This window comes from Amphiura filiformis, chromosome 17 (genome assembly GCF_039555335.1).
Source record: "Amphiura filiformis chromosome 17, Afil_fr2py, whole genome shotgun sequence".
NCBI lineage: Eukaryota > Metazoa > Echinodermata > Ophiuroidea > Amphilepidida > Amphiuridae > Amphiura > Amphiura filiformis.
This window is the reverse complement of record NC_092644.1, coordinates 35993945-36020078: the sequence shown is the minus strand read 5'-3', so window position 1 is coordinate 36020078 and position 26134 is coordinate 35993945. Positions and strand designations below refer to the sequence as shown.

At 38.8% G+C, this 26134-nt stretch overlaps 1 protein-coding gene across 1 annotated transcript; it reads left to right on the top strand.

Moving 5' to 3' along the window:
* The first annotated feature begins 471 nt into the window (after positions 1-471).
* Positions 472-12641, top strand: LOC140137709 (uncharacterized). Its single transcript, XM_072159469.1, has 2 exons — positions 472-705; positions 10454-12641. The coding sequence occupies exons 1-2, from the start codon at positions 619-621 to the stop codon at positions 11129-11131; spliced, it is 765 nt and encodes a 254-aa protein (XP_072015570.1). The 5' UTR covers positions 472-618; the 3' UTR covers positions 11132-12641.
* Positions 12642-26134: the final 13493 nt, after the last annotated feature.

Below are 26134 nucleotides of genomic sequence, written 5' to 3'. Positions count from 1 at the left end.
AATTCCGGTTACTTGCAATAGCTCATAGCTGGCATAATTGGCACATGTCGTACACCGTACTATTATTATAATTTGTCAAGATCTTCTCTTCCTTGTCCATGCTGAAACCGTGGTCTACGGCCTTGGTCCACAGATCGATACATTTCAAGTACTCACCCCATACAAAGACGTATTTAGTAAACTAAAAACATTCAGTATTAAGGCTTAGGCCTATATGATGGTTTTAAAAATCTTGAAATTTCTGTCAACGGTTTCACAAAACAAACCTCTGCTAATTAATTTGTCATATATACATTATATTATAGTAATTGCATTAATATTGCAATAAGCAGGCACTTTAAAAGCCACTGCTTTAAACAGCACAATGTTGCTATGACTACAAATTCACCTTTATGCCATCAATTCTATTTTAAATTGATTGCCAATATATAAATTCATCGATTTTAGACTAGCGATCTTTCGACCTAGCGTTGCTTATTTATCATACCACCACTTAAGGCAAAACGCATTACGGTATATATTCAGTCAAGGCAGCGAGCAAACAATAGCAGTTATTTCATGATATTTTTGCTCAAATTTAGCTTTTCATTTTGAATTGGAATTGGAATTAACACAAAAATGCGTGTTGAGTTGGTGATGGGCCTTTTGGTTCTGTTAGTTGGAGCCGTCATTGCTGAGAAAACGAAAGACACACGATCGTCACCGGTAAGTACTATATTAAAAGTAAGGATGACGCAAATGAGATGGTATGATATCTCTATTTAATTCTCTTGCGACCTGTTGAACACGTTTTAACAGGTTTTCTTTAATAATGCTACAATTACGAAGAATATTAAATCACTCTTACTGGTAATTCATATATTTTTGAAATCAGTGTGTAGCGGCAGAAAATGTACTATTTTTAGTCATGTGGTTTTTGCGTTATATCATTATATAGACAGAAAAGTGAACAAAAAATTCAATAATTTTCATTCATATTTGACTGATCGTATGTTAATCAATTCAATGCCTCTGTGTTTTAATTTCAGTTTTTGTTCTTTGATTATTATGTTATTACTAAAGGCCTATTCTGTTACTTTCACTATAAATCTATGGCCTATGTTAATTCCCCCTTTCGTAATTGATTCGCAGCACGGTTAGTCTTATAGTAGATCTTGCTATACATGCTGTTACAACATGGTGAGCTGAAACTGTGGGAAAAACATTCATAGAAATTAGCACAATTATAATGAATTATAGGAATTATTCAATTTTTCAAATATTGTTCGAAGAAATTTCCAGGATTTCATGTTGTCTTGTGTAAATAATATACAATGTCATGTATATAATTGTTCACCAATGACCATATACCTGTTGAGCTTATTAAATTTAAATGGCGTATAGACCCATCACAGCTCAGCCATTGCATATTTGGCCGAAGAAAACGGCTGGTAAATTTGGTTTCAAGCTTATAATTTAAACATTTCCAATGATGCCGGTGACGGTGATGCCTTATTTTATTGGCTAAAAACAAACGAATTGAAAGAGAACGAGACTGAACAAAAATCAAGAGAACAATTCCACCCTATGCACTCTGGCAAAAAAGGGTGCTACAAGGGTTCGTCGGCTTTACACCAGGGGGCACCTTAACCAATAAAGCATCCAGGGGTCTATTTAGAGCCCCTATTGTTCTATAGTAAACGCATACCAAAAAGTAATTACCCCCTTTATCACGATATAAAACTCAAACTCCATGCATCAAATTAAATAAAAATTCCCTCTAAAAGGAAGGCCAGCCTCAATGCAGAAGAGGTCTTGTAAATAGTTTGGGTCACCGTGAAAGGCATTTTTAGGATCACGCTTACATCCATGTTACATGACAGTTCACCAAACCATCAATGGTCCTGTCAACTCTTTAATTCATTACTCCAAATTGTTCTGTATTTTTGTCTTTACTGCTTTTTACCCATGCTTATTATTAAAATCAAGAAATACACTGCAGTTGTTAGTTAATTCGCTATGTTAACTCAACTTACATGCACATTTTATTTTAAAATAATTTTATATTATTTCGCAATGTATATAGTTTACTATAAAGTAGATAGTGGCAAGCACCTGATATTAAGGACTGATCATTCACTACAATCTTCACTTTTAAACTGTATTTTTAATGTGTTGATTGTTAGTCCGAAACTCCTGCAAAGCTATGGACATGGCATCTAACCTACTCCATTCTGTAATAGTCTGCATTGTGTGTTTTCTCAGTCTTCAATCATTTTGTTGAATGTAATTTTATGAATCAAATAAAAAAGATAGAAATTGGCCTCACTTTAGTTATGTGTCATTCTACAGTATTTATAATTTATAAAGTAAGACAATAATTTATTTATTTTCTATAAGTGCATGTCAAAATATGGGATATATTGTTCAATATTATAGCTAGCCCTAAAAACTTTATTTTCAATCGGATTTTTCCCGTTGAAAAGACAAAACTGATGTTAAAGATAGCAATAATATCATCAATAACATTTTGAGTCAATTTTATCCATAAAACGATACAGGATAGGATAGATAATTACTTTGACTTCAATGTGGTCCAATGAAGATTTTGATTCTACAACATTATTAGATCTGTTATCAACATATCAATTATGCACTCACAGGCAACCAAACATCATGCTATGCTCAGTAGTCCACTGATATGACCTCGTGACCATTCCCCCGCTTTGACCATGTCATTTTTTTGATATGCTGATTGCTGAACAAGTTTATGTTTATATGTGTAGGCCTAACCTATGATAACTTTTTAAGTCATAATTAATTCAAACATAACTTTGGCAATACTCAATCGTTTTCGTTCGTTGAAACGGCAAAACATACTTTGTTTTCCTTGCAAATCGAATTAGCAGATATCAAAAACAATTCCACCACGAGAAGTAAAAAAATAATTCATACCAATAGAAGAAGCTTATAATCTTAGCTAATCTTTAGTGTACACAAACCCCATCTCAGAAACAGGTACCAGCCCTATGGGCTGGCGAAAAGTTGCACTAAAATTAAGCTACTCAAGTCAGTGTACCCTTAGGGACGCACCATTAGATTCTCAGGGGGGGGCATGGGAGTTTGGGTCAGGCAGAATTTTTTTTTTTTTTTTTTTTTTTTTTTATTTTTTTATCGCCTCTAAAGTGTGGTTTTATTTTTCATCTCATTAGTGGGCAAAGTTTTTTTTTTGTCTCACTAGTGGGCGAAGTTTTTTTTTCAAAAACTCCCATGCCCCCCCTGGAAATCTAATGGTGCGCCCCTTACCATGGTTTCATTCTCTACATGACTGGTCAAAGATGACCCGCGGTGACCAGTGCAGTGACGACCAGGCACTCTTAAGCATGTTAAGGGATCTGGAATGAGCGTTTTGAGCGTCTCGACAGTATTTTTTGTGGGACATGAGAGCACATCAGACATATCGAAGTGCATTCTGAATACGAAGAATGTCTTTCTGATATCAAATAATTTTCATTTTTGGAAATTCACGATATAATACAAATTTTATGACAAATTATTAAAATTTGATATTTTTCACATTTTTGATATAACAGTCCTCGAAGTAAATTTTATAAATCTAACGACATATTCTTAAAGTGTATGTAGCTGGGAGGAAAAGCCGACGATCAATTGAAAATTTTGACCTTTCATATTGAAGATGTGGATTTTCCCAAAAAACCTTTTTTGTGGTGTTTTGGGAAAAAAATCCATATCTTCAATACGAAAGGTCAAAATTTTCAATTGATCGTCGGCTTTTCATCCCAGCTACATACACTTTAAGAATACATCATCAGATTTATAAAGTTTATTTCGAGGACTGTTATATTTCAAAAATATCAATTTTTAATAGTTTGCCATAAAATGTGTATTACATTGCGAATTTCAAAAAATCTAAATTATTTGATATCAGAAGGACATTCTTCGTATTCAGAATGCAATTCGATATGTCTGATGTACTCTAATGTCCCACAATAAATACTGTCCAAACGTTCATACCCCATCCCTTAACAACAAAAGCAACATTTTCAATGGGTTTAGGTGCAACTTTTGAATGGGGGTTCGTTTTCATTCAAAGGTCCCCATGGCAACAAATTTTGGGCTATTAAGACAAATGAGGCATCAAAATTTACAAAACAAACCTGGGTTTTCCTTTTGTTGATGCATAGATTTTGACTTAATCTCATACTAAGGGGGGGGGGGGGGTACTTTTTGGTATAGATGTTTATAAGGAACCTGTGAACCCAGTGGAGAACCCTTTTTCCTGATAGTGTTCCCATAGCGGGAAGGTCTTGCACCCCTTTAAAGTTTTCGGGTTACGAGGAAGGAAATAATCTGCCCCAAATATGCGTGAGATCAGCAGAGTGACATGTATAAACACTGCAAATAAAAGTAACACTTTTTAAACACATGTACGCGTTTACTGAAAATAGTTAATAGGCCTACCCACATTATCTAGAACACTTTTAGATAATGTTTAAAACAATGTGTTTAAGGAAGCTTTTATATCGTTAGTGTTTATAACCGTTTATATATAACACTTTGGTGTATGTAAGTACAAACTTTAGAGTGCGATGATTTTGAAAACGCAATGAAAGTGTTAGGATTTATTTTGTATTTGTAATATGTAGGGTAGAGGTTTCTGAAAATACCATTCATAACGTGGATATTAAGTATTTTAAGATGTTGATAAACACGTTCATGTGTTTAAAAAGTGTTACTGAAACCTAAACATGTTTATTTGCAGTGTAGTGTTTTTGTGATGATACCATCCGCATCATAACGAAATCATTTCTTATGTTCCAGAAACTGCTGTGAAAATGGTTAAAAATACGCAAAGCTGCAGACATGTCTTATTATCTAAATCGTTTATTGAATCATGTCCAAAAATTGATAAAATATTAATAATGATCCCCTGAATGTGTAAATAAAGATGGTAATATTATGACGGTGATATGCACATACATGCCAACGGTATCTTTGGTTGCATAATTTTCCCTGTGTGATATTACCATACGAATGCTTGGGATTGATTAATTTAGTCCGACTTGAAAGAAATAAGGCTGCGCTCAATATCCTAAAATGAATATCTATATCAGTTATTGATTTATCGTTTTTAAAGGAAGTTGAGTGACGCTTTTGATATAATAAAATTGACTGTATAATGTCTCACCATGGAGGTATATAAATAAAGCGCTCCACAGACTCCGAGTATTGTACGTACAATATTGTATGCAACATATCTACGTTATTTAATCTATTGCCATTCTATTTCCAGTAATGTTTAAGTTCTAACGAATGTTTGATGACGAAAAGTCGATAATATGTTACATGTAATATCTAGTAGAAATATATTATCGATTTTACGTCATCAAACATTCGTTAGAACTTAAACATTACTGCATGGAAATAGAATGGCAATAGATTAAACAACGTAGATATGTTGCATACAATATTGTACGTACAATAAAAAGTCTGAATACTGCTTAAATGGAGAATGATCGCCAGAATTCTAATCTCCTAAGTGGAGATTATCCCGTTACCTCTATTCAATGAGTCACCAAACTTGAATTGACCAGCCACTTCAGCCAAGCTATTGGTCTCCACGATGGTTATGAGCCTCTACCATGGTTCATTGATTGTCACTCCCAAAATTTCCTCATAGGAATTGACCCTACATTGACCCGTACCGGAAGCCTTGTAAAAGAGACTGTATAATGACGTCAGCTAGTCAATCAGATGTTCAAAGTCACCAGTTTTGATAGCTTATAGTTTCAATGTATGATCGTGCGAAAACCCGAAGAAATTTGGATGTTCTGTTCTCAAGTTATGAAACTGTTTTCTACACTAGTTGTGCCGTAACTTGACAAATATACTTAGTTTTCATGTTCATATATTAAGCTTTTAAGAGGGTCTGAGGGAGTTCAAACATAGTGCAAATGAAAGCAAAACGTTTTTACCTTCCGATTGTGAAAAGATTATGTTGGGCCAATTTGGGCCATTTGAGTTACGAGCGAGCAAAATTTACCGGAAGTACTTCGGAATTCAAGCAAAAGTGATGATCAGACAATCTTTTCTAGAGCGAAATTGATAGGCCCTATACGGAATGTATAGGCCCTACATACTTTGTTTAAACAGTTTCTCATAGTTTAGTGTATGATAACCGTGATTTGGGTTGAAGCTTCGGGTCAAATTGATTGAGTGCCATGACGGATATGTCATATTATTGTTTTTTAAACTTTTAAATCTGTATTGTCATGAAATCGTATAGGCCGCCTAAATCATCATCATTAAACTTCTCATTTTATAATAAATAATTATCAGTATTTAGGCCTAAATGATTATATTAATATTATTAGGGGCTACCATTTTCTTTGGAGGAGGGTTCCAAATATACGGGGGGTCATAACTTTTGGGAAAAAAAAAGTCATAATTCAATTTTTCATGACCAAAATGTAGGAAGTCACAAGATGACAACAGATAAGGTGTTTCTTTTATCAAAAAGACTGTTTTCTTGATGCAATTTAACTGAGACTAGTATACCTAAACCTAGGTATAGGCCTACTAGTCTCAGAATTTAAGCACTCAATTTTTGGCGAAAATGAGATTTTGATATCAAAATTTTATGAAACATGAGCACTTTCCAATAAGTATAAACTTCATTTTACCCCATTGAAATCAATGGCCAGTGAAACAGACTTCACAATGTAATCAGCTTAGCATAATCAATATAAACCTGAAAATGCCCATTCAACAATAATTGGTCATAACCAACGTAGTACAAAAGAGGCTTGGCTGGATCATTCTCCATTTATTTATATACCTCCATGGTCTCACCATCTGACCATGGACGTACCGTACTAAATATTTAGTACGTCCATGGTCTCACAAATTGACAAGTTATTTGGGTGTGTGTGTGTCAGGGGTGTGTGTGTCCGAGGGGGGGCTTTCGTTAATAATTAATTAATCTCTATTAAATGCTATCTTCTGAAGACATTTTGTTGTTTCAACAAAACATGATTATTTGACTTTCTTAAGTTTCTTTGTCTCTTTTTAAACATATAAAGGTCGAAATACAATAATATTTCAATACACGTGATTGTTTTTCTAATAATACACTTCCACGATATCAAAGTTAAGGATAAATTGAAAGGCTCTGTTTAAAAGAATGTTTAAAAAGAAAAAGCAAAATACGTATGCAAATCTGTTATGAATTTAAGGATACAGTTGCAAACTTGCATTTTTATTTTTAACCCGTTGTTTCAAGGGATTTAAATATGCTCCTGACAATTTTTTTTAAATCTCCATGACACATCACTGAGGGTGTCGCAATTTTTTCCAAATCACGTGTGATGATGATTATTATTATTAGTGTTATTGTTATTATTATTATTGCTATTATTATCATCATCATCATAATGTAATTATTATTAATGTTGCTGTTGCTATTATTATTATTATTATTGTTGTTGTTCTTGTTGCTATTATTAGCCTATTATTATTATTATTATTATTATTATTATTATTATTATTATTATTATTATTATTATTATTATTATTATCATCACTATTATTATAAGTGTTATTATTATTATTATTAGTGTTAGTGTTATTATTATTATTATTGTTATTATCATTATTATTATTATTATTATTATTATTATTATTTTATTACTATTATCATGAAAGCGCCCTTTCAATAGATCGCCTCTTTAAAAGGTTATTAATTATTTTAAACTGTTGTGTTTTGGTAGTTCACAGCATCTTACGAATGGTAGTGAGCTTTGGCAAAAACTGCACTGCTCAATTCATAGCGAGTATGTAGAAGAATTAAAATATCACAGATATACTTTTATAGGTGTTGTGGTTCTTACGAGTTATGTTGTAAAGAGGGCTGAAACAACAACACTTTTGTAAAACGTACATAACTCATTAACAACAATAAATTAAGCAAGTTTGCAAAGTATGCGATTTGAAGAATGAACTTTTGTAAAACATCAACGTGTTAATTTTCAATAATATAATGATCTAAATAATGAAAATCGTTTTCGGTACATCATTGCACGAGAAGCGCGCAAAATTTCCAAGTTTACTCTTATTTTTGTTCAAAGCCAAGGTGTTTGACTGTAATTCTGGTCAGCATGTATATGTATAGGTATCTATACTGAGCTGGCTAGCACGGTATTGAAGAGCCAGGCCATGGAGGTGGGGGAGGGGGGAAGGATTCGCCGTGAAAGCAAGAACCTCTGCTGTGAGTTCTACCCATGCTAAAAATAATCTCTAAGTGCAGAAACCATATTTATTTCCATAGAAACGCGAATGGAATTAAGTGAAATTTGTTCGTTGAATCAATTATTTCACAATGAATGGGCACCATTAGTATTATAATGATTAAAGAGGCTGTATCAAAATGATTGGTACCCATCAGTTTCCAGTGATAATGGGCGCGCAAGACCACCACATCAAAATGGAACAGGTCTATAAAAGGACATTAAGAGGATCCAATGTCGTATAACGAAGAAACAGACTTCGTCAATAAACACCAAAAAATGATGGGTACCAATCATTTTGATACAGCTTATATAAACCAAACTGTGGCTATAATACTTTCAAAAATATCGTTCTCTTTACATTGTACATATGCAAAGTATTCTAGCATGGCAACCAGCGTAAAAAACTATAAAAAAAAGGTTTTATTTGAAACTCTATAATAGTGACAGGTTAAATTGCTAGAATTTAAACACACTTTGTCTCATATCCCTGAACAGACACAATGCAATTTTGCAGGCAGAAGCTTAATCAGCGCCAATATTGCAACATTGAAACAAACAACTATACAAACATCCTACTCCACCCCATCCCCGTATAGGCAATGAGGATAAAGTGCCTCGCCCAAGGACACAACACGTTGGCACGAGCAGGGCTCGAACTCGCAACCTATGGATTACGAGTCGGGCGCTTTATCCACTCGGCTACACGTGCGTCCAGTGAACACAACAGTGAGATTGAGATTTCCAAACGTAGGTTTCGGACGTACGTTGATCTATTCCTGTATCGAAGCGAGGTCACGTGCAAATCACAACTTCCGTCGGCAAAAAAAATATTTCCGTCGGTACATTTCCAAGTTGTGCCCCCTCGGTTCCAAAATCCTGGCTACGCCGCCGCGCCACTTATAATGTAATAAAGGTACAGCGATGTGTTGAAAATCGACTAAATTTATACGCGATGTCCATACGCAGAGATTGCCCATTGAAATGTATGTGATACTTTCGCGTACAAAAAATGACATTGCGATTTCCCATTTTGGATTCCAACGTACTGAGTATAAAACGCAGATGCTACGTTGAAATATGCTGATTTTACCTCATGTCGAAGTTCACGCAACGCGCCCAATTTTCAGGACGAAAAAGTCTCATTTTGAAAGTAAAGTCATGATATGGATGTAGTGTTCTTTAATCTACCAAAATATATGTTTTAGGGCAACTATAATATTTGCGGAGCACAAAAATACAATTAAGTTTAAGCAGCATGTTAAGTCAAAATTTTAGTCAAAATCAAAAGCGGGCTGTTTGAATTAGGCAGAGACTCAGTAGCCTGCCCCTTACTATTAATTTTTCAATTACTAAAGTCCGTTGGCTGATAAAGAAGTGCACATCGACAACTAAAGCCTGTTTTTATAGGCTTGAGACCCGCACAAACACTCCTTTAGGATATATGAGAACAATGGTACCACTTTCTCAACTGGTGCGCTTACAAATAATTTTCTATTCATCACTTATTATCAATTTGATGGCGGAAACCTTTTGTTCGAAACAATGCATGGTACCACTTTTATGAATATACTGTCGGCAAAGCAATTTGCTGCAATCTATTTGGCAATCTATTTCTCTCCATGTTTATTTTAACCTCTTTGCATCTGGGAGCTATAATAAGCCCAATCGGCATTGTAACTTCCGGTTTTTGAGAGCAGTTTTGGGACACTTTGACCTCTGACATATCGGGCAAAATCCTCCAATTATTCCTAATTGAAACATTTTTGTCATAATCTTATCATTAAAAATATGTAAATATTTAATTGATAAAATAATTGCCTATACCCGGAGTTTTTCTCTGGTTTATCTGCCTATACATGTCATGTTTAATTGTGCGATGCGTGCATGGTTTTTCTTTCACCTGTACATTTTAATACATTTTGTATAACTATAATAGTTTTACATAGTAATATATTAGTTGCACCAGAAAATCATCCAACACTACTTCATTACATTGTATACTACATCTTCGTCAAAAGTGGAACTGAAAACCCCTGGGCTAAAACCCATATCGACGTAGCCGTCTATAAAACCTCATTAAAATTGTTATTGTTCGTGTCCTCCAATACATTAAAACAATGATACTTAGTTTATAATTTCTGTTTCTTTTCTTTTTCTTCATGCAGGCTGACGACGAAACGGTACCCCCAGCAGATCAAACCCCTAGTCAACCCCGTCACGACCAGTCGGACCCTATACATCCCGACGAAGGCAAGAAAACACACCAGCGTGGACGCCATGGTAGCAAAGCAGCCCATCGTAAATCAAACAAAGAAGGCCAGCATGAAGGTGCGAGACAACACGCAGGAGCAGCGGCTCTGAAGGAAGAGATCATGAAGATCAAGAGTTCTGATCTCCCCGAAGAAGAGAAGCAAGCACGTCTTCACTCTCTCCGCCAGCACGTGAAGGGCAATCAAATGCTCCAGACCATGCCCCCAGAAGTCCGTGAACGTCATACAGAATTCCAACAGGCTATCAAACAGATACACGAAGATCCTACTCTGAGCGATGAGGAACGAAACCAGAGGGTTGCCGACGAGAAAGCAAGATTCAAATCTGATATGGAGGCATATAAAGCATCGGTATCACCAGAAGAGATTGAAAGGATGAAACAAGAAAGAAGAAGGACCATCGAAGGTCACACAGCAGCAGCTATAGCCGCTAAGCAGGCAGGAAACCATAAGATGGCAAGGGAATATCACCAAAGAGCTAAGATGGCGGCTAAAGGACACCCTCCACCTCCACAGAGGAAGCGTAGAGTACCGGCAAAACGTCCATCTCTTTCAGAGCCCGATTTCTTTTAAGATATTAAAGACGGAGGTTAGCTCATTATTGCAAAAAATAACTATGCATTAAGTTGGTTTTTGTATATCTTTGTTAGAATCATAGCTTTATAAATCAAACTCAACCATTGACCTGATGCCCCTCCGTACAATATTATAAGGGAGACTCTGTGCATTTTTCGCTGTGAAGTGAAACAGCGCCACCTTGTATCCAGGTTAACGTCTCAGCTCATAACTAAAGCATATTCGTCATTTTGACTTCACTTTTAAATTTTGCTTAACATTAATCAAACACTATTGACTTTCTAAACACAGTTTTTGGAGTGTGCATTTAGATCTTCAAATGTAAAGAATGATAATTAAATGTATGTTAAATATAATACATACATACAAAAGAGAATACCGTAAAGATTTGCCTAATGGCGCACACGGGCTGCCTTGACATAACTGGAATTTTAGGCACAAACTGAAAATTCCCTCCTGTAGAAATCTCACCAGCAAATATATAAATTCACGGATCCTTAATTTTTGTTGGGCGTTTCAGAGGAGGAAGCTCTCTATTTGTACGTGAAATGTACCGTAAGGCAAAAGACCACATGTGCACTATTAGGGGAATCTTCACGGTTCTAATGAAATTAATTTCATTATTATATTCAAATGATGTTCTGCAGCCATGGTGTATATTCAAGACAAAAACAATATATGTATATTTTGTACAAATGTTTTGACATGATACTGTAGTTATTGGAAGTGACAAGCTGTCGGTTCTACGCTATTTAGCGTATCCCGACAGTGGTGACCTTTGACCATGTCAAAGGTCACCATGTGTCTTTGTCTTGTCATTCTTAATAACGTAGGTTTATTAGAAATATCTGTTTGAATTGCGTTGTGATGTGAAACAATAATTTGCGACTTTATTTCTCTTAAATAGATTTGTAACATAGACCCCGTTCATACCAGAAATTAAGTGCGCGTTCACCTTATGGTTAATGAAGATCAAATGAAGACACGGTCCCGTTAACGAACGCGTACAAGGGCGGTTTGTCGGTACACGGCGGTTTGTCGGTGGCGCACTATGTTTGCAAAAAAGCATTGACGTCACTACCGAACTTGAAGCGAACCAATGTATATAAATCTAATTTCTAAATCTTCATTGATTATTCATCGAATAAGCGATTTTCCTGGTGTGAACGGGTTTACAGACAATAGTATATTTCGTTGAAAAATATTTGTATAGCCATTCACATTATGTAAAATCCAAAAAAAGTAAGAATTTATACCATCACCAAGTTTGAGTATAAATTCCATGCACTGACTTTTAAAGAATCGAAGTTGGTTTTAGCTATCAATTTGTTTTGATATAAATTGACTGGGAAACCTTCAATTTTGCATGTCTTCATTTTTCATGCTCATGAAAATGCAATGATAATAAAACATAACTTCACATGCTTATAACCTGTTAAAATATTAACTGCAACTGACTTCGATTAATACTTGACCGTACTTGACGTGTATTAAAATTCATTTTACAACGAGCTATATGTGTTTTTCGCTTCTATGGTCTCTTGAAAATGATATATAATAATTCAAATGTTTTGCATGCATTAAATAGATGCATTTGTAGGATTGTAGATAAATAATTCAAACTTTTTATAGCTTGACAAATCCATTAAATGAGTACTCACGACTTTAGTTTTCGCCACCAGGGCTGATGGCTTGATCACAAGTGAATAGGTCCACTGCTTTTCCCGCGAAACGGCTTGTTGACATTTCCCGGAAGTGAAGATGTTTTTGTTTTGAGCAGTGGACCTATTCACTTGTGATCAAGCCATCAGCGCTGATGGCGAAAGCTTAAGTCGTGAGTACTCATTTAATGGATTTGTCAAGCTAAAAAGTTTGAATTGTTTTGCATGCTTATTTTTTGTCGTTACAATATTGCCGCAGGAGTTTACGTGGCAACTATAATTGCTGCAGCGACAAAACGCCTCAGTACGCCGCGGCTGCGTCAGGAATTTCTGGGGGGGTGGGGACATGGGGAAAAGTGAATTTCAGGTGGGCCAAAATCAATCAATTTAGCGCAAAATTGCTGAAAAAATGTGACATTTTCGTAATTTTGGGGTTTTACTGGGGGAAATCGGGGAAGTAAGAAAAATATGGAGGGGGGGGGGGACTTGCCTCCCCGTAGTACCGCCACTGTCAGTGAAGTATTATATACGAAGGATAATCCAGTAGTGGAGACAAAGTAGTAGTTTGTCAAGATTTGCATGTGACAATTTTGTGGTAATTGGTCTCAAATTCGAATCATTCATTTCGCCATCGTGAATTTTTCGTCACACATGGAATAATTCATTAAACATGTTAAATGTTAAATGTGCCTAATTTGTCCAATGTGAAAATAATTTAATTTCTCCATCACAATGAATTAATTTCGCCAACACAATGAATCAACGTATTCAACTTCAATGTATAGAGGTTAAAGGATATCTCCAGCAATCACAACATTATGTCTTATATGTTAAAAATTTAATTATTATTTTAAACAAAATCACATTGACCATAAAAACGAATTAAAACAGCAGTCTCTCAACACGCGATATTCAAAATTCCCGGCGTCAAGATTGTCGAATGCAATGACGTCCCAGTAATATAATGTAGGCTGACAACAATTGAGAACAAAATAACCATGACGTCATTGTACTATAGATAATTTCGGCGCGGGAATTATGAAAATCGCGTGTTGAGAGCCGGCTACACTCAGATACACTGAGAGTACATTAGAAATATCAAATTGCATTGCAATCAAAATTATATGATATCAGAAGGACATTCCTCGTATTAAAATGCAATTCGTTATGTCTGATGTGCTTTCAGGTCCTACAAAATATACGCAAAAATGTTGCTATCCCAGCCCTTGAGTCTTAATTTTGGTAAACATTGTATATAAGCGTTTTAAGGCGATTTAATACCCTGATTTTCATCAGTACCCATCTTCTTTTTTTTGTTGCAAATTTATAAAGTATATAAATATGTTTATCATCTCATGTCCTGAACTTATAAAATATCTCTACATACAAAGTGGTTTTAAACCATTTTAGAAAATCATTTTAGCCCTATATATTGTTTTGTTTACTGTATCCTGGTAACTGAGATGTGTGTTTCATAACAAACCATAATTTATTCTATTGAACATGTCCAAGTAGAATACATGAATAGAATACATTAAATCCTTTGTTATACTATCTATAGAAATATACGCACTGATTATAACACTGAATAAATTAAATAGGCCTAAATAATCTCTTCCACATAGACAATTTAATACTACACCATGTATGTATCTTCTATAATATGTAGTTAGGAAAAGAGATTAAAAAGGCTATAAGGTCATGAAAGGTCAGGTTATAGGTCCATTGGTTCAGGTCAAATTCAGGCATCAATTTTGAATACATGTGATAGTCTGTGATATCATACATGTCATAATGAGGCATCAATTATGATATTTTGTCTGTTACTGGATATATAATGGAAATGTGTGAGATGGATATACTAAAATACCTTGGGATGTAAATGGTGAGTACAATTTAGATTGCCTAGTTGAGTTGGATTGGGCAAATAAATATAAAATAGTTACCAAAATCACAAAAATGAAGCTTACGGAAAACTACCTAATATGGTGGTATAGGTGACAAAAAATACAATATTTTTCAACATTGCTGTAGTGTGGTTGTGGTAACCTGTTACCTATGGCTTAATTAAGTTTCAGTGACATAGTGTTGCAAGTTCAAAATACAAAATATAGCTCGACATTAAAAATAGAAGCATTTTAACTGGTTCCTTTTTGATAGTTGTGGAGCACCAAGTTCATGAAGTCATAAAAGAAATCAGGGACCACTTATTCCCATTTTACATATCACCATTATTTCCCTAATGTGTTAGGAACACATATCCAAAATTTTAACGAAATCCGTTGATAGTAAGCTTTCCAAAATGAAGTGAATTTAAATCATCAGTGATGTACCTCCTTTTGGCTTCTATCTTCAAAAGCATGTAAGCTACATTCATACCGATGCCACCAATAAAACGAGAAGATTTGCCCTTCATTTTGCATACCACTTTGTCCAATTTTTTGTTTGTAATTTCTTCACAAAATGCAAAAAATGCAAAAAAAAAAAAAAAAATCAATGGGTGTAGTACCCCTTAACCAATTTTTTTTTTAAAGGGAGAAAAAAAATAAACGGGGGGGGGGGGGATTGGACGATGGTCAAAAGGCCGAAAAATTAAAAAATATCACGACGGCCATACTTAAGCCTATGAAAAACAGGGCTACAAGTGCCACACCGTTGCAAGTCGATCGACCCGGGGTGATGTAAGGCAGCAGACCGGATCATTCGTAGGATATCAACACTGTTACCATCGAAGCTACACCACATTTCGCCATACTGCATTCTAGAAACGCTTGCTGTTAGAATAAGAAAAAATTTAATGCTAATTTATTGCACATTCTAGGGAAGCGTGATAACCTTTTTAAAATAACCGAGTGAGAGGGTTTTCAAGAAAATATTTTCCTGTCAAAACTGAAGCATCCTCTGTATAAAAGAAAATATGAATATTAACTGCACATCATATATAACGATTCGTGATACCCAATTGTAGCACATTTGATGTCGTTTAAGAGACAGATAATTTTATTTCAATTTTATATACGCCAAAATATTTTTTTAATTGAGCAAGAATAAGGATAGAAAAAACGTTGAAAATTCTATGTGAATATTACATTAGACCCGGCAAAAGATTACTGTTTCGTTTTTATGGTAATCTAATCTTTTATTTCCTAAAAAACATTAAGGGTCTAATGTCGATTATTCACATACTTGATCAAAACATCGAACGTTTATACAAGAAAAATGGTAGGTTCCTCTATAGTATTTTACTGACCATGGAAATGTACTGACACACGAGCACGTGTCAAAATCGATATAATGTATTGTCTATATAGACGCCCATTTATCATGTTTATTGTTGGATACTGTAAAAATAGGCTTCGATGCACACCACTCCACGCCATACATAAATTCTGCCAGTCACATTTCCCCAATATGAAATTTTTTTAAAGTAAAATTTTAATTTTAATTTTACTTCATTAAAATTTGGCGGAGGCGGGGTTCGAACTCACGGCGCACTACTTTAGACACACTATGAACCCAGCGCCTTAGACCACTCGGCCACTTGTCTTGTTGCAACCCATTTGAAACTTATTTGAAGATATAATCGCAACTTCAACATAGGCCTACCACGTGACAAGCAAAGGCAGAGAAACGTACCATATTTGGGAATTTTATTTACCTAAAAACATTAATGTGTATTATTAGCGCTCAATTGTTGTTAACTGATGCGTGTTCTATAGGCCTATACAAAAAAATCCAACAATAAACATGATAAATGGGCGTCTATATGGACAATACATTATATCGATTTTGACACGTGCTCGTGTGTCAGTACATTTCCATGGTCAGTAAAAATTCCAGTTTTCAGAAAGAAACTGAAAACTCAACTTTTCTGTTAGCTTCTTTCTTGTTCCTTCTGTGTTTCCTTTTTTCATATCTCTCCTTTTCAGCGCTTTGATAAATTTTAAAGGCGCTTTATAAATATCTATGCAAGAGGCAAGGCTGGGTTCCTGTAGTGCGGAATGCGATAGTGGCGATGTAGTTTGTATGGCATATCATGTTTCCTTTGGTTAGCCTCATCGATGAAGGACATCACACAGAAGTTGCAGCCATTTAGGATATATGGAACAGTGTACAGTTGCTGTGATGGTATAGCTGGCAGGATCCTAGATTGGTCTTGGCCCATAATCTCTGGTTCGTGATGGTTGGCAGTTGGTTATGTATGGCGTTAATATGCAGCCTCTTCCATGATGTGTCAACTTGCATGACGGAGTCCCACTCTGAGCCACTGTCCCTGCTTAGCACAACCATATAGGTAGACAAGCATTATCATCTTAATCCACATCTTTGACAAGACCGGTCAAGCACTTTCTGTGGTCCTGCAGCTTCATGTCTTTGATTAGCTTCTGGTTCTTTCTAAAGCCAACGCCTGCTCTACCGGTCTGTCCTTTGCACATCTCATTTAGTATCAAGTGGCGTTCTCTCTGTTCTAGTTCCTTGACTCTGATCAATCTGACTTGCTTTGCCTTCTTTCTGAGACAGTCTTTGTACAGAGCTTGAGTGCTTCCATCTAAGAGTGTTTGTTGAGATGGTATTTGGTGTCCTGCATGCACTTAAGGACCCGGTGCTTAATCTCGCCGATTACCTCTGCGTCGTCTCGCAGCATTTCGATGGCTCTACTGCGTCTTGCAGTTTCAAGCCGCAGCACGCCGATGAATTAATATAGTGTAGCCATATACCTGGTTGCGAATTCGCGAGCAGTTATGGGCATCGAGTTCGCAACATCTTGCCATCTTCTTGCTCTGCGGTTTGCCATTCATTACTCAAAACCTTTATATTAATGTTTATTGTAGTACGTACTTGAGTTTACTCACCGTGAGCAATTTGCGGATCAGTCGATATAATCCGGCAAAGAATCAACGCACTCAAGGACATTAATTTGTAAGGGTATTGTTGTCAAGTGTTATAAGCCGGTTGCGAGAAATGTAGGAGTTGGGCCGATGAAGCCGATGAACGGTTGACTGAACATGGCTTTTCATCGAGCAGACACACATTTTGTTAGTGCATATCGCAACAGTATTTTATTTCTCAGCATAGGCGCATCGGCTTGGGTCTGCGTCTTGGGTTGCGGGCACGCCGCAGACTTTATCGGCGAGATTAAGCACCCAGACCTAAGAGAAGTGGTGAGCCTCTTTAGCTGTAGGCCGTATCTATTCCTGCTTCGGTACAGGGCGGTGTTGGCGGTGTATCGGCTTACTCCAGCCGATCGCTTCAAGTGTTTGGTGCAGGTAACCTCCAGATTCTCGAGGAACGTAATTGGGAAATTATAGATGGTGAATTCCCATTGGGTATGATTGCGTTGTTGTAGATCCACATCTTCATGATACCGTTGAGTTGGCTATTGTCCGTTGTTTTCATCATATATGCCAATTTATCTTTCACGGATTGTCTGATAGCATGGTCTTTCTAGTCTTCAAATATTAACTTGCCAAGAAATCTCATCGGCTGACTGTTGATGAGCCTCTATCAATTCGTCGGCCGTATCACATACTGACGTATTCGACATTTTTAACATTTTTGAGAAAATTGGTATATTAATTTGTTATGTTCTACTCTATATATTCACCGAAAACCATGCCTCAAAGTGGCTTAATTAGTAAGATATTAATTAATTTAATTTTGACGTATTTACAAAACCTTGAAATGTCTGTATCACATAACGACGTATTTGCCGATCACCTATACTGCGCAAGCCCAGTATGTCGTATCTGCAATTTGAAGGATTTGCCGTTTCACATACTGACGTATTTGCGCGACGTATTTGCGCGACTTTGTCATTACACGATAAAATCGCTGTTTTATCCTTTTCACATACTGACGTATTTGCGCAACCGTTTCACATACTGACGTATTTGCGCGACGTATTTGTCATTTGAACAGCGAAATTGTCATTAGACCTTTTCACATAGTGACGTATTTTATTTAATATTGTTTTTTGCAGAATAAGTTATGCTCTGATAGTAATAAGTGAATTATATTGAAAATATAGTATATTCGCGTTACTGCTAACCTGGTTTTAATCGACAATAATGTTTTAATCAAGATTATGAAGCAAATGAAAATCTCTAAATTTTCAACTTCGATTTTCTCGAAATGCGTATTTTGCAAATACGTCAGTATGTGATGCGGCCGACGAATTGTTAACTTAGGGAGTTTTCTGTCCTTCTCGTCTTTGTTTCTTCATCGCATGCGACCGGCATTTGATTGGTTTGGCCCGGGGGGCACTTCCATAGCAGATATGCACCATGTGCCTCGGGATAGCCCCCTTTTTCAAACCGGCTTGTCACCACCTATCCCTTTTTTTGTGTTTATGGTCCTACCTATTATCCAATGACCCCCTTAAAAAAATTAATGTACTCAATGACCCCCGTTTTTCTATTTCCTGCTACCTAAAGACCCCCCTTTTTAATTCCCAAATTTAGGTGTTATTTGTGTTCTCCTCCAGAAATAATGAGATTTTTCACTTTCCAAGGTGGCCAAGGTGTTTTTTCGCAGTTTGGCACTTATTTATGTACTTAATGATACTCTTTTGGCAATCCTGTACCCAATGACTCCCATTTTACAATTTGTTACCCCAATGACCATCATTTTTTCAAAGTATCATACCGAATGACCCCATATTTATTCAGGTTGTGTACTTCTTCTTCTTGCGTATGTCAGGAAGAAACAAGATATAAAAGCCAAAACATTAAATTACATTACATTTCAAGCCCAGTACGCATCAAACAGTCCCTGGTGGCTTCGTCAACTTCAATCAGGCCGGAGATACCATTCGGTGGTCTATGGAGATGACAGGATGATATGATGTGGTCGGCTGTTTGTTCCTCACTACCGCACTCGCATGCTGGGCTTTCAATTAAGCCCCATTGGAACAGGTTGGCATTGAAGCGTCCAACTCCACTTCTCAGGCGGTTTAATTTTGTCCAAGCAGACCTGGGTAGATTGAAGCCTGGGATGGTGTCTGTTGGGTCTGTGACAAAGCGCTGGAGTGGTGAGGAAGACTGAAGCCATTGGTCTTTCCATGCCTTAGCTGTCCAGTCCTTGGCTGTCTGGTTAGGCTGTGTTGTCTTCATCAAGACTGTTGCTTGTTGAGCAAACGGCTTCCTGGATACCAATCTCCTGCTTTCCCCCTCACTGTTCCTAGCTCTTGACTGGGTGTCATGAAGGAGGAGTCCTGGTTCTTCAGACCGGAGTGCTATAGCTACGGAGGCTGCTTTCCTTCTGATGTCCGGCGGAGGGATTCCTGCTAAAACCGGAAGCTGTTCAGTTGGAGTTGGTCGCAGACATCCTGACACAGTGCGCATAGCTTCATTTAGACCTGTGTCTACCGGGGTGTGGTAGCTCCTGCTCCATACTGGTGCACAGTATTCTGCTGGTGCGTATACCAAGGCCAGGGTTGATGTTCTGAGGGTCTTGGCGCTTGCTCCCCAGCTGGTGCCGGCTAGGTGACGAATCACTGCGCATCTTGCTGTGATTGATCTTGTCCCTTAGATTAACCAAGTGCTGCCGGTAGGTGAGGGCTCTGTCCAGTTTCACTCCTAGGTATGTGGGGCAAGCCTCGAAGTTCAGTCGCTTGGACTTGATGGTTACATTGAGTTCTCGGTTGGCTTCCCTGTTGTTGAGATGGAAGGCAGAGGAGACAGTCTTAGCAACACTCAGCTTGAGCCGCCATTGGTAGAGGTAAGTATCTAGGGTGTCCATGTCTAGGCTGAGCGCTCTCTCAATTGTGTCCCAAGAGTTGCCAGACTTCAGGATTGCCAGGTCATCTGCGTATCCATACTTCTTAGCAATGGTATTGGGCAGGTCATGGATGTAGATGTTGAATAAGAGAGGTGCTAGGATGAATAAAAATATTCATGTACTCAATGACCCCCGTTTTTCTATTTCCTGCTACCCAAAGACCCCCCTTTTTAATTCCCTAATTTAGGTGTTATTTGTGTTCTCCTCCAGAAATAATGAGATTTTTCACTTTCCAAGGTGGCCAAGGTGTTTTTTCGCAGTTTGGCACTTATTTATGTACTTAATGATACTCTTTTGGCAATCCTGTACCCAATGACTCCCATTTTACAATTTGTTACCCCAATGACCATCATTTTTTCAAAGTTTCATACCGAATGACCCCATATTTATTCAGGTTGTGTACTTCTTCTTCTTGCGTATGTCAGGAAGAAACAAGATATAAAAGCCAAAACATTAAATTACATTACATTTCAAGCCCAGTACGCATCAAACAGTCCCTGGTGGCTTCGTCAACTTCAATCAGGCCGGAGATACCATTCGGTGGTCTATGGAGATGACAGGATGATATGATGTGGTCGGCTGTTTGTTCCTCACTACCGCACTCGCATGCTGGGCTTTCCTTTAAGCCCCATTGGAACAGGTTGGTTGGAAGCGTCCAACTCCACTTCTCAGGCGGTTTAATTTTGTCCAAGCAGACCTGGGTAGATTGAAGCCTGGGATGGTGTCTGTTGGGTCTGTGACAAAGCGCTGGAGTGGTGAGGAAGACTGAAGCCATTGGTCTTTCCATGCCTTAGCTGTCCAGTCCTTGGCTGTCTGGTTAGGCTGTGTTGTCTTCATCAAGACTGTTGCTTGTTGAGCAAACGGCTTCCTGGATACCAATCTCCTGCTTTCCCCCTCACTGTTCCTAGCTCTTGACTGGGTGTCATGAAGGAGGAGTCCTGGTTCTTCAGACCGGAGTGCTATAGCTACGGAGGCTGCTTTCCTTCTGATGTCCGGCGGAGGGATTCCTGCTAAAACCGGAAGCTGTTCAGTTGGAGTTGGTCGCAGACATCCTGACACAGTGCGCATAGCTTCATTTAGACCTGTGTCTACCGGGGTGTGGTAGCTCCTGCTCCATACTGGTGCACAGTGTTCTGCTGGTGCGTATACCAAGGCCAGGGTTGATGTTCTGAGGGTCTTGGCGATTGCTCCCCAGCTGGTGCCGGCTAGGTGACGAATCAATGCGCATCTTGCTGTGATTGATCTTGTCCCTTAGATTAACCAAGTGCTGCCGGTAGGTGAGGGCTCTGTCCAGTTTCACTGCTAGGTATGTGGGGCAAGCCTCGAAGTTCAGTCGCTTGGACTTGATAGTTACATTGAGTTCTCGGTTGGCTTCCCTGTTGTTGAGATGGAAGGCAGAGGAGACAGTCTTAGCAACACTCAGCTTGAGCCGCCATTGGTAGAGGTAAGTATCTAGGGTGTCCATGTCTAGGCTGAGCGCTCTCTCAATTGTGTCCCAAGAGTTGCCAGACTTCAGGATTGCCAGGTCATCTGCGTATCCATACTTCTTAGCAATGGTATTGGGCAGGTCATGGATGTAGATGTTGAATAAGAGAGGTGCTAGGATGAATAAAAAATTCATGTACTCAATGACCCCCTTTTTTTTTTTTTTCCTGCTACCCAATTACCCCCCTTTTTAATTCCTCAAATTTAGGTGTTATTTGTGTTCTCCTCCAGAAATAATGAGATTTTTCACTTTCCAAGGTGGCCAAGGTGTTTTTTCGCAGTTTGGCACTTATTTATGTACTTAATGATACTCTTTTGGCAATCCTGTACCCAATGACTCCCATTTTACAATTTGTTACCCCAATGACCATCATTTTTCAAAGTTTCATACCGAATGACCCCATATTTATTCAGGTTGTGTACTTCTTCTTCTTGCGTATGTCAGGAAGAAACAAGATATAAAAGCCAAAACATTAAATTACATTACATTCCAAGCCCAGTACGCATCAAACAGTCCCTGGTGGCTTCGTCAACTTCAATCAGGCCGGAGATACCATTCGGTGGTCTATGGAGATGACAGGATGATATGATGTGGTCGGCTGTTTGTTCCTCACTACCGCACTCGCATGCTGGGCTTTCCTTTAAGCCCCATTGGAACAGGTTGGCATTGAAGCGTCCAACTCCACTTCTCAGGCGGTTTCATTTTGTCCAAGCAGACCTGGGTAGATTGAAGCCTGGGATGGTGTCTGTTGGGTCTGTGACAAAGCGCTGGAGTGGTGAGGAAGACTGAAGCCATTGGTCTTTCCATGCCTTAGCTGTCCAGTCCTTGGCTGTCTGGTTAGGCTGTGTTGTCTTCATCAAGACTGTTGCTTGTTGAGCAAACGGCTTCCTGGATACCAATCTCCTGCTTTCCCCCTCACTGTTCCTAGCTCTTGACTGGGTGTCATGAAGGAGGAGTCCTGGTTCTTCAGACCGGAGTGCTATAGCTACGGAGGCTGCTTTCCTTCTGATGTCCGGCGGAGGATTCCTGCTAAAACCGGAAGCTGTTCAGTTGGAGTTGGTCGCAGACATCCTGACACAGTGCGCATAGCTTCATTTAGACCTGTGTCTACCGGGGTGTGGTAGCTCCTGCTCCATACTGGTGCACAGTATTCTGCTGGTGCGTATACCAAGGCCAGGGTTGATGTTCTGAGGGTCTTGGCGCTTGCTCCCCAGCTGGTGCCGGCTAGGTGACGAATCAATGCGCATCTTGCTGTGATTGATCTTGTCCCTTAGATTAACCAAGTGCTGCCGGTAGGTGAGGGCTCTGTCCAGTTTCACTGCTAGGTATGTGGGGCAAGCCTCGAAGTTCAGTCGCTTGGACTTGATAGTTACATTGAGTTCTCGGTTGGCTTCCCTGTTGTTGAGATGGAAGGCAGAGGAGACAGTCTTAGCAACACTCAGCTTGAGCCGCCATTGGTAGAGGTAAGTATCTAGGGTGTCCATGTCTAGGCTGAGCGCTCTCTCAATTGTGTCCCAAGAGTTGCCAGACTTCAGGATTGCCAGGTCATCTGCGTATCCATACTTCTTAGCAATGGTATTGGGCAGGTCATGGATGTAGATGTTGAATAAGAGAGGTGCTAGGATGAATAAAAAAATTCATGTACTCAATGACCCCCGTTTTTCTATTTCCTGCTACCCAAAGACCCCCCTTTTTAATTCCCAAATTTAGGTGTTATTTGTGTTCTCCTCCAGAAATAATGAGATTTTTCACTTTCCAAGGTGGCCAAGGTGTTTTTTCGCAGTTTGGCACTTATTTATGTACTTAATGATACTCTTTTGGCAATCCTGTACCCAATGACTCCCATTTTACAATTTTTTACCCCAATGACCATCATTTTTTCAAAGTTTCATACCGAATGACCCCATATTTATTCAGGTTGTGTACTTCTTCTTCTTGCGTATGTCAGGAAGAAACAAGATATAAAAGCCAAAACATTAAATTACATTACATTTCAAGCCCAGTACGCATCAAACAGTCCCTGGTGGCTTCGTCAACTTCAATCAGGCCGGAGATACCATTCGGTGGTCTATGGAGATGACAGGATGATATGATGTGGTCGGCTGTTTGTTCCTCACTACCGCACTCGCATGCTGGGCTTTCCTTTCAGCCCCATTGGAACAGGTTGGCATTGAAGCGTCCAACTCCACTTCTCAGGCGGTTTAATTTTGTCCAAGCAGACCTGGGTAGATTGAAGCCTGGGATGGTGTCTGTTGGGTCTGTGACAAAGCGCTGGAGTGGTGAGGAAGACTGAAGCCATTGGTCTTTCCATGCCTTAGCTGTCCAGTCCTTGGCTGTCTGGTTAGGCTGTGTTGTCTTCATCAAGACTGTTGCTTGTTGAGCAAACGGCTTCCTGGATACCAATCTCCTGCTTTCCCCCTCATTGTTCCTAGCTCTTGACTGGGTGTCATGAAGGAGGAGTCCTGGTTCTTCAGACCGGAGTGCTATAGCTACGGAGGCTGCTTTCCTTCTGATGTCCGGCGGAGGGATTCCTGCTAAAACCGGAAGCTATTCAGTTGGAGTTGGTCGCAGACATCCTGACACAGTGCGCATAGCTTCATTTAGACCTGTGTCTACCGGGGTGTGGTAGCTCCTGCTCCATACTGGTGCACAGTATTCTGCTGGTGCGTATACCAAGGCCAGGGTTGATGTTCTGAGGGTCTTGGCGCTTGCTCCCCAGCTGGTGCCGGCTAGGTGACGAATCAATGCGCATCTTGCTGTGATTGATCTTGTCCCTTAGATTAACCAAGTGCTGCCGGTAGGTGAGGGCTCTGTCCAGTTTCACTCCTAGGTATGTGGGGCAAGCCTCGAAGTTCAGTCGCTTGGACTTGATGGTTACATTGAGTTCTCGGTTGGCTTCCCTGTTGTTGAGATGGAAGGCAGAGGAGACAGTCTTAGCAACACTCAGCTTGAGCCGCCATTGGTAGAGGTAAGTATCTAGGGTGTCCATGTCTAGGCTGAGCGCTCTCTCAATTGTGTCCCAAGAGTTGCCAGACTTCAGGATTGCCAGGTCATCTGCGTATCCATACTTCTTAGCAATGGTATTGGGCAGGTCATGGATGTAGATGTTGAATAAGAGAGGTGCTAGGATGAATAAAAAAAATTCATGTACTCAATGACCCCCGTTTTTCTATTTCCTGCTACCCAAAGACCCCCCCTTTTTAATTCCCAAATTTAGGTGTTATTTGTGTTCTCCTCCAGAAATAATGAGATTTTTCACTTTCCAAGGTGGCCAAGGTGTTTTTTCGCAGTTAGGACGCAGCCATGTGGCATACCGTTCCTCAGACTGCGTGGTCTGCTAGCTTGGCCGTCGCTGGTCTTAAGAATGAAGTTGCGGTTCGAGATTAGCTGCACGATGAAGGACACCATCCGTCTGTCTGGTATGAGCTTGAGGAGTTTGCATATCAGGCCTCTATGCCACACGGTGTCGTATGCTGTTGGCAGATCTACATACAGCACCAGCCTTCTGGTTCCCTTCAAAGCTGTCTTCGATGTCTTGGGTGAGGAGGGTGACCTGGTCCACTGTTGATCTGCCCTGACGAATGTACTGAATGACCCCATATTTTTGTAATTGTACATTTGACCTGAATGCCCCCTACTTTTAACATGGCCGAGGCACATCCCTGCCATTTCAGATAGTGCGTATCTACATGAGGAAGTCGTTGACTATGTTGATCAACTTCTGACAATATTCTGGGCTTTTGGCAATCAGTGTGAGATCATCTACGTAGGCTTTAGCAGAGGAATCGGTGGTTGTGTTGCTCACACGGTACCCAAGGTGGCTGTGTTTAAGCAGATCAAGACCTAAGTTGAAGACAGCCAGAAATTGGATGCAGGATAGTGGACACCCTTGGAACACACCAATACTACAGTGTATCCAGTCTATTGTCCAATCTTTTGTCTTTACACGAATATAACTCTCATCGTAGTATTTAAAGATCATCCTCTGGATGTTATCTGGCACATGGTACCATTCCAATGCGAACTGAATCAAGTTGTGTGGTACAGTGCCATGTACGCATTTTGGAGATCAAG

What these genes read in the sequence shown, in the direction of transcription:
- LOC140137709 (XM_072159469.1), top strand. Translation starts at nt 619, where the DNA reads ATGCGTGTTGAGTTGGTGATGGGCCTTTTGGTTCTGTTAGTTGGAGCC. An exon ending in AAGACACACGATCGTCACCG is followed by an intron (nt 706 to 10,453) that starts GTAAGTACTATA and finishes TTCTTCATGCAG; the next exon opens with GCTGACGACGAAACGGTACC.